At 41.2% G+C, this 18085-nt stretch overlaps 1 protein-coding gene across 8 annotated transcripts in view; it reads right to left on the bottom strand.

Moving 5' to 3' along the window:
- Nucleotides 1-18085, bottom strand: part of cfap70 (cilia and flagella associated protein 70) — an 86060-nt gene that overhangs the window by 31134 nt on the left and 36841 nt on the right. For 7 of the 8 annotated variants that reach the window (XM_055651827.1, XM_055651824.1, XM_055651826.1 and 4 more), the window contains 7 exons: nt 16134-16268; nt 13476-13592; nt 12214-12294; nt 9320-9411; nt 5783-5843; nt 5126-5320; nt 1360-1491 (listed from right to left, as the gene is read on the bottom strand). In XM_055651827.1, the coding sequence (XP_055507802.1) occupies nt 1360-1491; nt 5126-5320; nt 5783-5843; nt 9320-9411; nt 12214-12294; nt 13476-13592; nt 16134-16268 (813 nt within the window). The remainder of the gene's footprint in view (nt 1-1359; nt 1492-5125; nt 5321-5782; nt 5844-9319; nt 9412-12213; nt 12295-13475; nt 13593-16133; nt 16269-18085) is intronic. The other variant, XM_055651829.1, reaches the window with a different exon arrangement.

Here is an 18085-nt window from a genome sequence, read left to right as displayed (position 1 = left end):
TGCAAACTCTTGCAAATTGCTTGTAGGTTTTTTTTTAAATTTTATTTATTTATTTATTTATTTATTTTTTAATTAGAAGTACAGTAAATTACAGTAATACACATCACATATATCTTATTACATTTGTTGTACCACTTCGCTTTTCGATCTTTAAACAAGATAGAAATAAAAGAAGTAAGGAAAGTGATTAAGAATCGTGAAGGTGCAGGAAAGTGTTGGGAAAAGAAAGCCCCTTAGGGAAGAAGTTAGAGAGGAAGTAAAGAAAGGAAATAAGACCTTAGAAAGAAAAGGAAAAAAAAGGAAAAACAATCGCTCTATTGTAACACAAAACTCCGCAAAAAAGGATATACCAACCGTGTTTTAAAAAAATAATTATTTTATACCCCGTTACCAGATTCTGGTACCATTTATATTTTAAATTACTATTGCACCGCATACTTGTAATAGTTCCATAAATGCAGACCACGTCTTTTGGAAGTGGTCTGCTTTGCCTGCTAGGAGGAGTCTCATCTCTTCCAAATGTAGTGTTTCGAACATGTTTGAAATCCACATTTTTATAGTTGAATCGGAGCATTTTTCCAAAATTTGAGTATAAGCTTTTTTCCCCATTGTTAGCCCGTAATACGTTCTTTTGAAACACATTTAATTCGGGGTTACCTTCCGATATTCCAAAAATGATCCATTCTGCTTTTGGTACAAGTTTTATTTTAAATAATTTTGTGAAGATTTCAAATATTTTGTTCCAGAATTTTTGGATTTTTATACAAAAAAACAAAAGAGTGCGCTATGATAGCTTCTTGCGACTGACATTTATCACAAATGGGTGAGACATTGGGGAAAAGTTTATTTATTTTAGTTTTTGAATAATATAGTCTATGTAATGTTTTATATTGAATTAGAGTATGCCGTACGTTGATCGAGCATTTATGCACATATAGTAAGTGTTTATCCCAGCTGTCTTTTGAAATTTTTATAGCTAGTTCTTGTTCCCAGTCTCTTCTAATACCATCGGTTGTAGGTATTTCTATATTTAAAATAATGTTGTATAAGTATGATATTAGATTTGCTGATTCAGCCTTTGTCTTCATGGCTTCATCCAATAAGTCTGGGGGCATGTTATGATAGTCTTTTGTGTATTTTTTCAGATAGTCACGGATTTGAAGATATTTAAAATATTGATTATTTTTCAAATTATGTTTGTAGGTTTTTGACTGAGTTTTAATCATCACCACAACAAATGTTCCCATATATTCTCCCTTATGTTCTTTACTGGCTATTAAACCAACAATGTGCTCAATATGAGTGTTTATCATTGCTTTAAAAAAAATAGAGCTTTTAATAACTCTAGCTAATCCTTACCTTGTGTAAGCAGCAGTGCATCTGATCAATCAAATATATATACAACTCATTAAGGAATGTATGCAGCTGTTCTTTATCTTCAAAAGCCATTGTCTGCATGTATTTTTCTCGCACAATTTTTACAACCGCGTGCTGTAGTGAAAAGTTAAATATTATCAATTGTGTATGATATTGTCACCGAAAATTTCCATTAATAAAATAATGCTACATTTTTCAACTGGGAAATAGCTTCATTAAATTTTATTTCTGCTAAAATTTGTATGAGCAGGAAGATGGCATATTCCATTTTCAATATGAATGTGTTGCGTTGCTCTATGATGTACATTCAAGATGCACCTACAGAACCTGAAATGAATCTGCACACCGATGACATTATCCCACCAAATGAAGCTCACACAAATCTAACAGTTATCGCCTAAATCCTATGTGCAGATAAGTTTGGGTTTCAAATTGAACCCTTACATCAATGTTTGCCATTAATCTAGTCCAGTCAGTGCTGTGATCATCGACATGCATTAATTCCTGGAAGATTGATTGGTAATTGAATCATGCATATGTAGCGCATCAATATGTCAATATTGTAAATTGTATGAATATCTCAGAGATTCTCTAAAAGCAATATATGATAGTGATGCCCAAATAAAATTCCAGATTTGTTATGCTCATGCACGCCGACCTCAATGCTGTGGTTAGAAAGTAAGGTGGTCGGCTCCTTGTAAAACTTTTGTTGTAAAAGGTTGAGCATTATAACATGCCCAAACCACTCCAATGCACCCAAAATCTACTAGCCAGATTAGTCATACAACATGAAAACAGGCGTTTCTGCCAAACTTATGCATGCCGACCAAGATGCCCCATCAACACTAGTCCCACCTGCCCGCATCTGGCTTATAGCCCTCTAAATCTTTCCTGTGTATGTACTTGTTCAAATGCCTTTTAAATGTTGTTACAGTCCTTGCCTGAGCTTCCTACTTTGGCAGCTACACTTGTGCAAGTGAATGCTAGTTCTGCACCTAATCATAATTTCTATAGTTTTCCACTCCTCTGATGTTAAACTGACTAAGGTTGCAAAATTTATCCATACATCGATTTTGCACAATGGTGTAACATATATATTCCTCAGCCATTACCCCTATACCTAGAGACATTAGGATGATTATGGTTACGGTCTTTGCTCTTCCTGCCTTCTTTTTCATAATAATCTAGGATCCCATCTGAACTAGATGACTTATATTAGGTACAACTACCCTTGCTAGAACCTCTACTTTATCAATTTTTATTCCGTACAGTATCTCAACAGCATCTTATTTTGTAGTGAATCCAATAACATCTTCTTCACTGGTGGACTGATGTAAAGAACTTACCCAGTGCTTATCCAGAGGCTTTCACGTGAAAATAAAATTATTTGAGTTTTAACCATACGTATTGCAATTGGACAATCTAATCATGGACGCCAATAGTTTTTAAATCTTCATCTTTTATCATAGCAATGCTCGACTCCAGAAATACAAAATGATGTTTAATATTTTCAGCCAAAAATCATGGATAATACACAAGATTATGCATGCATACAATTAATATACATAATAAACAAATACAGCATATCTTAAATATGGGTTATCAAAACTGAGTTTCCACTTTCTTGCACGATAAACTAAATACATAGTCAGAGTATTGGAGGGAGATTGAACACCCGATTGAATGATGCCAGAACAACAACCTTGCTCTCAACGTCAGTAAAACTAAGTAGATGATTGTTGACTTTGGAAGTGGAAGGCCGAGACACAATGAATACATAAACCTGTTTTCATTGATGGTCGGTTGTGGAGAGAATCAACAACTGAACGTGCATATCTCCGAAGATCTGTCCTGGGCCCAGCACGTTGATGCAATCATAAACAAAGCCCATCAATGCTGGTAATTTATTAGAAGATTTAGGATGTAGACGAATATGCTCGAACTTCTAAAAGTGTACAGTTGACAGCATATTGACTGGTTGCATCGCGCACCAACCTGTTTGGCAATTTTAGCATCGAGGAATGAAGAAGACTACAAAAAGTGGTGAAAAAGACTGAAAAGGGTGAATTTATTATGGAAAACAAGGAAAGGGCAGATGAGTTGAACAGGCACTTTGGATCCGTCTTCACTAAGGAGGACACAAACAATCTTCCTGATGTACTAGTGACCAGAGGATCTGGGGTGACGGAGGAACTGAAGCTATTTACAATATACATCAATGATTTAGATGAAGGAATTTAAAGTAACATTAGCAAATTTGCAGATGACACAAAGCTGGGTGGCAGTGTGAACTGTGAGGAGGATACTATGAGAATGCAGGATGACTTGGACAAGTTGGGTGAGTGGGCAGATGTATGGCAGATGCAGTTTAATGTGGATAAATGTGAGGTTATCCACTTTGGTAGCAAAAACAGGAAGGCAGATTATTATCTAAATGGTGTCAAGTTGGGAAACGGGGAAGTACAACAGGATCTGGGGGTCCTTGTTCATCAGTCAATGAAAGTAAGCATGCAGGTAGGTACAGCAGACAGTGAAGAAAGTGAATGGCATGTTTGCCTTCATAACAAGAGGAGTTGAGTATAGGAGCAAAGAGGTCCTTCTGCAGTTGTACAGGGCCCTAGTGAGACCACGCCTGGAGTGTTGTGTGCAGTTTTGGTCCTCTAATTTGAGGAAGGACATTCTTGTTATTGAGGGAGTGCAGCGTAGGTTCACAAGGTTAATTCCCCGGATGACAGGACTGTCATATGCTGAGAGAATGGAGCAGGTGGGCTTGTATACTGGAATTTAGAAGGATGAGAGGGCATCTTATTGAAACATATCAGATTATTAAGGGGTTGGACACACTAGAGGCAGGAAACATGTTCCCGATGTTCGGGGAGTCCAGAACCAGGGGCCACAGTTTAAGAATAAGGGGTAAGGCATTTAGAACGGAGATGAGGAAACACTTTTTCACACAGAGAGTTGTGAGTCTGTGGAATTCTCTGCCTCAGAGGGAGGTGGAGGCCGGTTCTCTGGATACTTTCAAGAGAGAGCTTGATAGGGCTCTTGAAGATAGCAGAGTCAGGGGTTATGGGGAGAAGGCAGGAACGGGGTACTGATTGTGGATGATCAGCCATGGTCACATTGAATGGCGGTGCTAGCTCGAAGGGCCGAATGGCCTACTCCTGCACCTATTATCCATGTCTATTGACACTGCCGCATCCATAGATAGACGCAAAATGTTGGAGTAACTCAGTGAGACAGGCAGCATCTCTGGATGGAAGGAATGGGTGACGTTTTGGGCATTTTGTGTCTATCTTTGGTTTAAACCAGCAACTGCAGGTCCTTCCTACACACTGCCATATCCATCACTGGTACTGACCTCCCCACAATCAAAGTGATCTATAGGAGGTGCTGTCTCAAAAAGGCAATCAGCATCATCAAGAACTCTGATCACCCGTCACGCTCTCATTTCACGCCTGCCATCGGGAAGAAGGTATGAGTCTGAAAACGTTGATGTCCAGTTTCAGGAACAACTTCTTCCCAACAACTATCAGGCTATTGATCACAAAAAATTCAAACTACAAACTATCTTGGTTGCACTAGGGACTTCAGGCTTTTGTTTTATTTTGCACTATATTGTTTTTTTTTAATTTATTAAACTTTTTTTAAATATTATGTTTACAAATCTGTTGTGCTGCCACATAAGAATTTCATTATTCTCACTCCGTACATATAAAAATTAAACACGTTTGAATCTCGATTTTACCTTTAACTGTTCCTTAAAGGCAAAATATTTTCCTGAGGTGTTCAGCTCAAATATAAGTTTATGTTTACGCTCCTCCTGATCCTGGTAATCATGTGAGAGTTTGCCTTCAATTAGTTTCCGTCCAAACATATCCTGGTATTCATCCATGATGATTCTTGCCACACTAATTATCTGATTATGGTAGTCTGTGACAGCCTGTGAAAGACATAATTTAAAATATTATAAATAAATGTATTCTAAAATCTTAAATTCTGAATAGAATGCCACTGTTAAAAAATTAATTTGTATTTTCATTTTTGAGACAATTGGAAAATTGTACTGTTCCTGTTGTGCCACCTTGCAACCCCCTTGTGTACCTGACAATGTTTGCTAATGATGCAGTTTTATATAGGGGCCTTTAATTGAGCACTATATATGGATTGGCAACATACATACATACTCCGCATAAACATGTCATATAGGTTAAGATTGGTAAAGACCTGGAATCACGGCCCAGTTGTTTCAGCCACAATATCCACGTTGTTTATAGAGACCAATAAAGATACCTTAAGATAACCAATCCAATAAACTAGGATTTAAAATAGATACATTGATATATATTCCATTCATCTAGTGAATGCAACGTCTGAGCAAGCCCGTTTCTGTTCCTTCACACACCTTATCTGCTCCACTTGTCCTACGAGGAAATAATGGCCGAGGAGGGATCATCTCTGAAATCCTGATTTAGAAAGACAAATATTCATTGATAAGATTAAAAATTGAATGTACAGGTGCACAACCTTTTATCCGAAGATCCAAATAACGAAAAGTTCTGAATAGCGGACATTTTTTCGGTCTTTGAAGAAAGGTCCTTGAAGACGTTCACCGAGGGCGGCCCGCAGAGGTGACAGCGGAACCTCCGGTCGGTCCTCCAAGAAAGGTGAACTAAATCCCCATTCATAAAAGAGAAAGTGAGGATATATTGCACGTGAGGGTTAATAATTGACAATCTGCTGCTGTCTGCCCGCTGAGTTAAAAAGTTCCCACGGTAGACTCACGATACACAGTGTATCGTGAGCCTTGCTTGGGAACTTTTTAACTCAGCGGGCAGGGAGCAGCAGATTGTCGCTCCCTTCAGTTTCACCCCACCTACACCCCTCTGCTTCCCGGCCATGTGTGTGATCCCTTCCCTCCCCTCTCCAGCTCCCCGCCCATTGCACCGGCAAGGGGGCTTTGCACTGTCTTCACGTCGGCGATGCCAGCAGGTCAGTGCCAGTCACCAGAGACGTCAGGACCAACGGGACACCGACCCCCAGGCCCGCTGCAAGCACGGAGATCCCAGAGACCCACAGCCAGCAGCAGCCCAGCCCCGTTCCAACTCCAGAGGAAAATTGCAAACTGGCCGGAGATGTCAGGACTACCAGAAGCCGCTCCCCGATGGGCCGCTACGGCGACAAGTGGCAGTTCGCCCACAGCCCGAGCTGCGCCCCCTCATCGGGACACCGACCCCCAGGCACACTGCAAGCACGGAGATCCCAGATCAGCAACCAGCCCAGCCCCACTCCAACTACAGAGGAACACGCTCCCCGTAGGGGCAGAAACATAGAAACATAGAAATTAGGTGCAGGAGTAGCCTGCACCGCCATTCAATATGATCATGGCTGATCATCCAACTCAGTATCCCGTACCCGCCTTCTCTCCATACCCTCTGATCCCCTTAGCCACAAGGGCCACATCCAACTCCCTCTTAAATATAGCCAATGAACTGGCCTCGACTACCCTCTGTGGCAGAGAGTTCCAGAGATTCACCACTCTCTGTGTGAAAAAAAGCTGATGGTGTGCAAGGTACGTCTTGTTCTTGGGGTGGCGCAGCTCGGGCTGTGGGCAAACTGCCACTTGTCGCCGTAGCGGCCCATCGGGGAGCGGATTCCTCTGGAGTTGGAGGGGGGTATTGTGCTGTTTGTTCGCCCCCTGCTATCCCAGGGACAGGTAAACACAGCGGCTTTTGAGACTGGTGGGCAATCACTTCCAAAGTTCTGCCTACACAGTCAGTACACCTCTCCTACACTGCATTTCATACAAACATTTATTCTGCAAGACAAAACTACATTGAAGACTCAAACTCGCAACCGAGTAACTGCCGGGATCGAAGCGCAAACTCGGGACCTTGCGGATATGAGACGAGCACTCTACCACTGAGCCAGCTGTTAAAATCTACGCTAAAAATCTTCCATTCCGAAGGCCGAAAAATTCCGAATTACGAAAAGTGTCTGGTCCCAAGGCTTTCGGATAAAAGGTTATGCACCTGTACTAAACATTCCTACAGGAAACAGTGAAAGAAACTCAGCCACAAACTATTATACTTTTGCCACTTTCCTCTACAAGTTCCCTGATGCTGTATAGTTCCACATATATCAGTTGGCTTCAGTGCTTTGTGGTGCACTATTATGCACATGTGAGAAGGCATTTGCACATTATTCTGTAACTGTACTACAGATAAACCCAATCCTACCCTCTCCAAAAGCGCGTTTCCAGCAGTGCCAATGGACTGTATTCAGAACCAGAACTCTTATCAAGTTTTCCCTTTGAACCCAATGGACAGAAAACCGATTTGAACTAAACGTGCTGGCACCCAGTTTAGATCATGGAACCAGGGAGAAAACAGTGCCCTTCTGCACATCAGTAATAAAAATTATAACCTTGAAGTAAAACCTTGAGAAATAATGAGTAAGTTATAAAATAGCAGGAATAAAATGCTAGAATCAGTAATAGTGATTACGAAAAATTAAATTGTTGCAAACAACTGACCTTATTCCCACATGTCCTTCAGTCAAAGAAATGTGACACCTATATCATGCCTTGTCTACAGGTGACTTCAACCCTATGAATGTGATTTGACTCTTAATTACCAATATTCTTATTCAGAATGCATCAACCACTGCAGCTATCCTACCTATTGTGTGCAAACTGTTTTCTGTCAAATTCTAACAGAGTTTTCAAACCTGCATGTGATGCAACCATGAAACATTGTTTACACATTCCTGCCTTTATACTCGCCATTACGGAGCCAATAATCCATGTTTGCTTCATCCTGAAGATCAATTCTCCAATCCTCACCTTTGTACAGTTTCTTCATTTTCAATTCCCCCAAACTTCAGCAAACCCAAAGTTCCATTTGCCCAAATCATTTTCTGCACAAAGCTTTCATACTAATCACAAAGTTCCAAAGATCCCACCATGGCCTATATAGAGAGGGTGATCTTTACATGGTCAGTCTCGGTCAAGAAATGCTAATAGAAGCCTGAATAAAATCAGTTTCTGCAAATTTTCATTTTCGTTGGGACTTTACACAACATCCTTCATAACTTTACTTCTATCTTTGTACACCATTTCAAAACGTCGTGCAGATATCAATGCAGTCATGCAACTCCCATAATCGATACATTTAGTTCATTTTGATGGAAGCCACAATCAGAACAAGTTTGTGTCAAACATAGAAACATAGAAAATAGGTGCAGGAGTAGGCCATTCGGCCCTTCGAGCCTGCACCGCCATTTAATATGATCATGGCTGATCATCCAACTCAGTATCCTGTACCTGCCTTCCCTCCATACCCCCTGATCCCTTTAGCCACAAGGGCCACATCTAACTCCCTCTTAAATATAGCCAATGAACTGGCCTCAACTACCTTCTGTGGCAGAGAATTCCACAGATTCACCACTCTCTGTGTGAAAAATGTTTTTCTCATCTCGGTCCTAAAAGACTTCCCCCTTATCCTTAAACTGTGACCCCTTGTTCTGGACATTCTACATTCTAACATTCTACATTATGGCACCAAATCTGGACCAATCTCAGTATTGACTGAAAAGTTTCAATTTCCTCTTTTCTTCGCGTCCATGCTGAAGACTTTCTCTGAAGATCGCCTACAGGGATGATGGTTCTATCACATAATGAAAGAGCATAGATTTTTCTTTGTATGTTAGTCCTGAATATGACAGCTATTATATATATTTTCTGGAGACAGTTTCCAAAATCAAGCTGTGTCAGCATTGCGCTTTCTGATAATCCTATGAAGCTGTGATATATTCCTACAGCGGATAATGTGCAATAAATAGAAAATATGTTATTAATTATAAGAAATTCATCATCAATAAGATTTTAAAAATGCATTGCTGGAAGAATTGTGTATATTATCTATTCCAAGCTGAAACTTGCTTTTTAGACAGATCCTCTCGAAGTCGTCTCTGCACCAGAGGTTTATCCAGACTAAACTCCAGAACAATATAGGACTTTGCTTCTGTATATTGCTGAAAGGGAAAAATAAAAGTGAAGAATTTTTAAGTTTGCAAAACCCATTCTTGGTAAAATAAATTAATTATTGAACAATAGGAAGTACAATAATTTCACAATCAATCCAATATCCACAAATAACAAATACATTTAAAAATCAGTATCATTATTCAATTACTGTTGACAGTGATTACTGTAGGGCTCTGGACTCTCCTATTTTCAAGCACTGTATTTTGAATGCTTGGTAGTATGGTAGGTCAGAATGTACCTAATCAGAAATCTATGCTTAAAATGCTTGGGAGGTTTATTAAGGCCTCAACTAAAATTTGGTGATACAGCTTGCACAGTTGAGTAGCACCCCATCAACAGGCATTTCTGGTGCAGCCTATTTCAAAAATATAATATTTTACTAAACTACTGCCCTCTCCTATATTCAGGCTACTTTTACTTTCCTGGGGTCAAGGAAAGAGCATTTCACGTCGTGGCCCTGTTTTTACCAATCCTTCCACCACCACGCTCAAGAAGACCTTGACACACACCATTTTATGCAGATGCCGAGAAGTGAGTTCAGCTCTGGCTGAACAACTTCTAATCTTGTGTGTGGGCTCGATAAGAAGAAGGCTGCACTTTCCTGTCACTTAAATTCCACATTCCATTCTTATTTTGAGTTCTCCGTCTTTGGTCTCCAATAATCTTCCCAAGCTCATGAAACAACACTGGATCTTTTTTCTAGAAACATTGGATTAGGTCTCAATTCGGTATTTTAAAATTTCAGATGTCAGCTATTCTTGTTTGTGTCAAAACTAGGCAGATATAATGTAAAAAGCCACAGGGGTGAAATGAGTAGAGCTGCTATCTCACAGCACCAGGTTCCTGGGCTCCTTGTGAAGTTTTCATATATCAGCACGTGTGTGTGGATGTCTGCGTATGTGATCCTGAAATTACGCCAAAACGGTACACAATAGCTTTACAATTTTTGGACCACCTTACTCACAATTGTCCTGTGGTGTGGTGCATCGTTTTTTTTCAGATTGATGTAATATTTTACAAGTTATTCACATTTTAAGCTTTACAAAATCCAATTTTTGAGAGAAGTTGCAGTTAGCAGCTATGATGTGACAATGGGATTGCATTTACATAAACTGCCCATCAGCAGTGCTCCACCCCACAATTACATCACAATGGGATCTCATTTACATTAAAAAAATCAGCAGCTTCCACCACACAATGGGGTCAATGAAAGAGTGTTCATGTTGCGGGCCTGGTTCCATCAATCTTTCCACCACTACGCTCAGGAAGCACAAGAAGCGACAGGACAGACACCATTGTATGCGGATGCCGAGAACAACTTCTAATTTTGTGTGTGAACTCGATAAGAAGAGGACCTCATAATGACGTTAAGGGGGGTAGGGAGAGGAACAGGGTTATGGAGTGAGGGACCAAGGGTATGGAGTGACTGAGGGCAGGGGAAAGGGAGGGAATGAGAGGTGAGGGAGTAAGTGGAGGAGGGGAGGAGGAGAGGGAAGGGAAGAGGGAGGGTAAAGAGGAGGGGGTGGCAGTGTTGGGGGATAAGGGGAAATGAGCCGCGCCTGCGCAGATAGGGGCTATGGGTGAGAGGTGGAATATTGCGTTGGGAGAACGGGTTGCATTGGAGGGGGGAAACAGGTGAGTGGTGGAAACGCAGTTGCGGGATCAGGTGAGTGGTGGAATATTGCATTGGGGAATGGGGCCCAACTTGGTCTAGAAGAAATGACTAAAACTCTCATCTTGTTTGTTTCTCTCTATATCTGTCTGTGCGTGTTCCTGAAATTATGCCAAAATGGTACATGATAGCGTTACAATTTTTGACCAACCGTCCTCACTATTGTCCTGTTGTGCACTTTTGCAAGTTTTGTTCAGATTGATGGTATATTTTACGTTCTTCACATTTTTTACATTACAAAAATGAATTTTTTCTTCCATCTGCCCTGGCAGTTGGCAGCGTACGACGTCCAAATGGGATCTCATTTACATAAACTGCCCATCAGCAGTGTTCCACCCCACAATGACATTACAATGGGATCTCATTTACATTAAAAAAAATCAGTTTTAAAAAACACAGTAGCTTCCACCTCACAATGATGTCAAGGGGGGTAGGGAGGGGAGAAGGATTATGGAGGAAGCTAGGGAATGAGTGACTGAGGGTAGGGAAAAGATGAGGGAGGGAGAGGTGAGGGAGGAAGTGGGGAGGGGTTGGAGGGGAAAGAAGAGGGAGGGTCAAGAGGAGGGGGAGGGAGTGCTGGGGATGAGGGGTAATGAAAGATAGGGGTGGGAAGAGGGATGCCTCTCTCCCTCTCTATCCCTCTCCCTCTACCCTCCCTCTCTACTCCCCTCCCCTCTCTACCCCCTCCCTCCCTTGCCCGCCACCTCTCTACCCTCCCGTCAACTTTAACTCCTCTCTCTCCAACCCCTCCCTCTCCCTCCCTTGCCCTCTCCCTCTCTACCCTCCCTCCACCCCACTCTACCCCTCCCTGCCCCCTCCCTCTCTCTACCCCCCTCCCTCTCTGCCCCCTCTCTCCCCCCCCCCCTCTATCTCTACACCCTCCCCTTCCCTCTCTACCCCCCCCTCTCCCTCGCTACCCCCCCCTCCCCCCTTTCCACTCCCTCTCTCTCTACCACCCTCCCTCTCTACCATCCCTCCCTCTCTACCACCCACTCTAGGGATTGAAGAGGGAGGGTGAAGAGGAAGAGGAGGGAGTACTGGGGGGTGACAAAAGCGATAGAAACAAATCTCAGTGCCGAATTCTCTCAATACAGCTTAGTTTATTTCATATACTTACATCTCCTTCTATGTTAACTATGCCAGTTACTTCAGTTTCTAATCCATGTTCGGTAATAAATGACTTCACATTTACTAAGCTCTACAGAAACAAAAAAATAGTATGAAAAAAGGACATGAAAGGGAGTGGTAAATCAAAGCCAAAAATCACTTCATTTTCTAAAAACATGTATGATCTTTCTTTCCAGTACCCTGTACAATGTTCTGTGCCACTAGAATTAGTCAATGTTTTCTCTCTAAAATGGTATATCTAATTGAACTTTATAAAAGCAGAATGAATCCAAATCTTGTCCGTTGAGGTGCGGAATTTGCTTTTGTCTTCCAATATAAGTGTAATAATCTGAATCCCTGTTTAAAATTTAACCAATTTATTTGGCTCCTTGCAAGTCGAATCATCAGAAACATTTGTCTACAAATTTCAAATTTTGAATTTATTGACATTAAATAGAAAGCAAGTATCTGTTTTGCTGTTGTGAAATGCCAAATGCTATGGTCTATTAGGCCAAGCCAAATTTTGACGTGTTTTAATTACTCCCAGGAACAGTAATACTCACATTAGCGCTCTAGATATGTTCCTAGAAAATGAAGCTAAACAAAACAGCACTTTATGGGATCATTGTAAATGGAATAAATGGGGATGAGATCTTGATAAGTAATTTTTAACTCATCTATCGCTAACCTATTTGTAAGTCTGTACACTTTTCCACAATGTCTACTCCGGATGTTTACCTGTTTATTTAAAGATCATGGCAGAAAAAAAAGTGCAAACAGTGCTTCTTCTGGAAGGAAGACAAAAATGCTGGAGAAACTCAGCGAGTGAGGCAGCATCTATGGAGCGAAGGAAATAGGCAACTTTTTGGGCCAAAACCCTTCTTCAGACGTTGCCTATTTTGTTCGCTCCATAGATGCAGCACCCGCTGAGTTTCTCCAGCATTTTTGTCTATCTTCGATTTTCCTGCATCTGTAGTTCCTTCTTAAACATTCTTCTGTATGGATATGGGTTTATAGAAGACAGCAATGATTCTGTGAAATAATCCCCTCGATAGCAATGAACACCGTTAATTTCTCTCTCAGAACTGTTACTATACCCATAAATGATTGTTACAATACACAAGCAATAAAAGAGAATTCAGGCAGGTCGGTGAAGCTTTAAACGAACATTGAATTAAAATAAACATCTTTGATAGCCTAGAATACATTTACAATTCAAAATAATCGTGGCTTATGATAGCAAAACAAATTTTGATCCTCAAAGCATCCTACCTTCCTCATTGTATCTCGTCCCTTATCCTCCTTAGACCTGTTAACAACAATTCTGGAATGTTGAGATTGTCCTTTCCCTCCAGATGTATCCCGAGTTAAGCTCTTCTTATGTTTTGTCTGAATCATACACAATCACGCATTAAAAACAAAGTTTGTGTCATAACCAAGTATAAAATCATGATCTGCTATGAACTATAATGGTGCCCACCATTGATGCAATGTTCTATTGGCTAAATTAATGGAAACATTCATCCTGGTTTACATAAGTATACACCATAAAGCTGCAATTTCTACCACCTTGAAGAACAATAACATTCCCTTTGGTGCTCCACCACCTGCAAGATAGCTTCCAAATCACACTATCCTGACTCAGATGTATTTTCTTATCCACATGAGCTAGCTTCATCTCAGTTTTTGTGATGCCTACCTAGTGAGTTTCTTCACCACAGCCATAAATGTTGTTCAGGAAGGCAGCTTCTTACTATTTTTGATGGATAATTAAAGATGGTCATTAAATGGTCATTAATCACCAGAGAAGTGATTACTAGTGAAAAAACAGAATCACTACAAGGTTAATTCCCAGGATGGCGGGACTGTCATATGCTGAGAGAATGGAGCGGCTGGGCTTGTACACTCTGGAGTTTAGAAGGATGAGAGGAGATCTTATTGAAACATATAAGATTGTTAAGGGTTTGGACATGCTAGAGGCAGGAAACATGTTCCCGATGTTGGGGGAGTCCAGAACCAGGAGCCACAGTTTAAGAATAAGGGGAAAGCCATTTAGAACAGAGACGAGGAAACATTTTTTCTCTCAGAGAGAGAGAGAGGGCGGTGGAGGCAAGTTCTCTGAATGCTTTCAAGAGAGAGCAGGATAGGGCTCTTAAAGATATGGGGATATGGGGAGAAGGCAGGAACGGGGTACTGATTGGGGATGATCAGCCATGGTCACATTGAATGGTGGTGTTGGCTTGAAGGGCCGAATGGCCTACTCCTGCACCTATTGTCTTTTGTCACTCATAGTTGGCATTCTATTTCTCAAGGTGCTGATCATTTTGGCATCCACAACCAACAATTAATTGACCATTTGAATAAATCCACATTTCCAATCATTTATACCTTAAAAAAGATCAAAAGCATACAACTTTCACACAAGCAAGGGCTATTTGAAGTTAGATAAGTCACTAATACCGCTGTGGTGTAAGCTACCCAAGCGAAATATGAGGTGCTGTTCCTCCAATTTGCGTTGGGCCTCACTCTGACAATGGAGAAGGCCCAGGACAGAAAGGTCAGATAGGGAATGGGAGGGGGAGTTAAAGTGCTGAGCAACCAGGAGATAAGGTAGGTTAAGGCAGACTGAGCGGAGGTGTTCAGCGAAACGATCGCCGAGCCTACGTTTGGGCTCGCCGATGTACAGAAGTTGACACGTGGAACAGCAGATACAGCAGATGAGGTTGGAGGAGGTGCAAGTGAACCTCTGCCTCACCTGAAAAGACTGTTGGGGTCCTTGGATGGAGTCGAGGTGGGAGGTTAATGGACAGGAGTTGCATCTACTGCGGTTGCGGAGGGAACGGTTTCTGCGGAAAGCAGAAAGGGGTGGAGATGGGAAGATGTGGCCAGTAGTGGGATTCCGTTGGAGGTGGCTAAAGTGTTGGAGGATTATATGCTGTGTATGACGGCTGATGGGTTGGAAGGTGAGGACAAGGGGGGCTCTGTCCATGTTGCAAATGGGGGGGGAAGGGGAGCAAGAGAGGAGCTGCGGGATATCGAGGAGACCCCAATGAGAGCCTCATCTGTAATGGAAGAGGGGAACCCCTGTTTCCTAAAGAATGAGGACATCTCCGATGATCTAGTATGGAAAACCTCATCCTAGAGACGGAGGAATTGGGAGTAGGGGAATTACAGGAAGCAGGGTGGGAAGAAGTGTGGTCTAGATAGCTATGGGAGTCAGTAGGTTTGTAGTAGAATTCGGTCAATAGTCTGTCTCCTGTGATGGAGACGGTGAAATCCAGAAACGGTAGAGAGATGTTGGAGATGGTACAAGTGAATTTGAGTGCAGGATAGAAATTAATCATAAAGTTGATGAAGTCAGTGATTTCTGCAAGGGTGTAGGAGACAGCATTGATGCAGTCATCAATGTAGCGGAGGTTGAATTGAACCTACAAAGGACCAATAACACATTGCATGGTAGAAGTATCAACTTTCACTGGCGTGGTCATAGCGTTTGCCTGCACTACACCATGATTTGGTACACATGGAGATAGCCAAAACTTCACCCTGGAAACAATTTGTACAAAATATGCGCAAGGTTGGAATTAAGATCCTTTGAATTTCTTGTAGGTATGACATTTTGATGTATATCTATGTTCTGAAGAGCATCTTTGACCTGAAATAGTGAACTCTGTTGCTCTTTCCACAGGTGCAGCCTGGCTTGCTCAGTGTTTCCAGCATATTCTGTTTTTATTATACACTGGAGATTCCTAAGGGCCGGAATAGGGAACCTTTCTCATCTTTTCTTTATCTATGGAGCTGGAATTCACTCTTCAATGTTTCGAAGAAGGAAGGTAGAAATTGGAAGCTTATAGTACAAGAAACTTTACAGGTCTACCAACATAGTCATATCCAAAATAATGCAAAAATATATTCCTATATCAATATTACCTTTTCCAATATTTCAACCTCATTATAAGGACCTAGTGGATATGCTCCTCGAATCCGCTTCACACCTGGATACAGTAAAGGTGCCATATTTACATACAATACTCCACGGAAATAAATAGGTCCTTCCTCATCTGACTGCAGATAATATAAATTAAAAGATTACCACAAAGACTTGAAAGATAAATTGTGACAGAATTCATATTAATATCATTAATTTCCCCAAGACTGAAAGTTTTCCATTTCAGGTATCCATTTGGTCCTGTCAATTACATTGGGCTAGGAAGCTGTGTAGAAACAAAATCCTTGAAACAACAACACTTTTGGCTATGGAAGCAAAATCTAAAGGAGACAGTCAACACTTTTTTAAAGTGACAACACAAGTAAATGGTGCATTTAAGAAGGCATATGGTATGCTTGCCTTCATTAAGTACAAAGGGCACTGAGTATGTTAGGAAATTGTGATGCAGCTTTATGGGACTATGTTCAGCTGCATTTGGAGTATTAAGAGTAGTTCTAGTTGTCCCATTACAGGAAGGAAGTGTAGGTTTTGGTGAGGGTGCAGAAGAGGTTTGCCAGAATGCTGCCAGGATTAGAGAGTATTAGCAACAAAGAGAGGTTGAACAAACTTGGATTGTTTTATCTCGCATGCCGGAGGTTGAGGGGAAACTTGATTATGAGATGCATAGAAAGGGTAGACAGTCAGAACCTTTTTCCCAGAGTGGAAAAGTCAAATACCAAAGGGCATAGCTTTAAAGTGAAAGGGGCAAAGTTTAAAGGAGATGTGCCGGGCAACTTTTTTTATACACAAAGCGTGATGTGCTGCCAGGTTAGTGGTGGAGGCAGATACAATTGTGGCATTTAAGAGGCTTTTAGATGGGCACATGGATATTCAGAGAATGGCGGGATATGGATCATGTGCATTCAAATTATGAGATTAGTTCTTGTGCACCAGGGACTTCCGGCTTTCTTGTTTTTTGTTAGCACTAAATAATTTTATTAATTTATTGAACTTTTTCTTATTACAGATGCCAACTACTGAATACTGTGTTTACAAATCTGATGTGCTGCTGCAAATAACAATTTAATTGATCGATTTCTGGACACATGACAATGAAACACTCTTCACTCTTGAGCATGTTCGGCACAGGCATGTAAGGCTTTTCATAATGTTCAATGTGGTAGGCTGTCCTAGAAGATGATATTGCATAGCATCCATGGAGAGCTAGTGGCATGGATACAGATTTGGCTTCATGGAAGAAAGCAGAGGATGATGCTGGAGATTGTTTTTCAGATTGGAGGCCTGTGACTGGGATCGGTGCTTGGCTCATTGCTGCTTGTGGTTTATATTATCGATTTAGATGAGAATGTGCAAGGCATGATTAGTATGTTTGCAGATGACATTAAAGTAGAAACTATCATAAACAACGAAGAGGGTTATCAAAAATTATATCAGGATCTTAATCAGCTAGCCAAGTCGGCTGAAGAAGTATGAGGTGTTACCTTTTGGTAAGTCAAAACAAGGCTGGACCTTCAAAGTGCAGGGCCTGCAGAGTGTTGGAGAGCAGAGGGATCTAGGAGTACATGTGCACAGTTCCTTGACAGTGGCATCACAGGTAGATGGGGTGGTAAAGGCAGCTTTTGGTACACTGGCTTTCGTCCATTGAGTATATTAGTTGGGACATTCTGTTACAGCTGTACAAGACATTTGTGAGACCATATTTGGAATATCGTGTTCAGTTTTTGTAACCCTGCTATAGAAAGGACATTGTTGAATTGGAAAGACTGCAGAGAAGATTTACAGGGATGTTGCCAGGACTCGGCCAGAGCTATAAGGAGAGATTGTGCAGGCTAGGACTTTATTCCACAGAACGCCTAGGGGTGATCTGATAGAGGTGTTTAAAATCATGAGGAGAATTCATTGAGTGTTTGCCTAAGGTCTTGTATACAGGATA

The sequence above is a fragment of the Leucoraja erinacea genome, chromosome 20 (genome assembly GCF_028641065.1).
Source record: "Leucoraja erinacea ecotype New England chromosome 20, Leri_hhj_1, whole genome shotgun sequence".
NCBI lineage: Eukaryota > Metazoa > Chordata > Chondrichthyes > Rajiformes > Rajidae > Leucoraja > Leucoraja erinaceus.
Note: the sequence above shows the minus strand (reverse complement) of the source record. Positions and strands in the feature narration are given on the sequence as shown.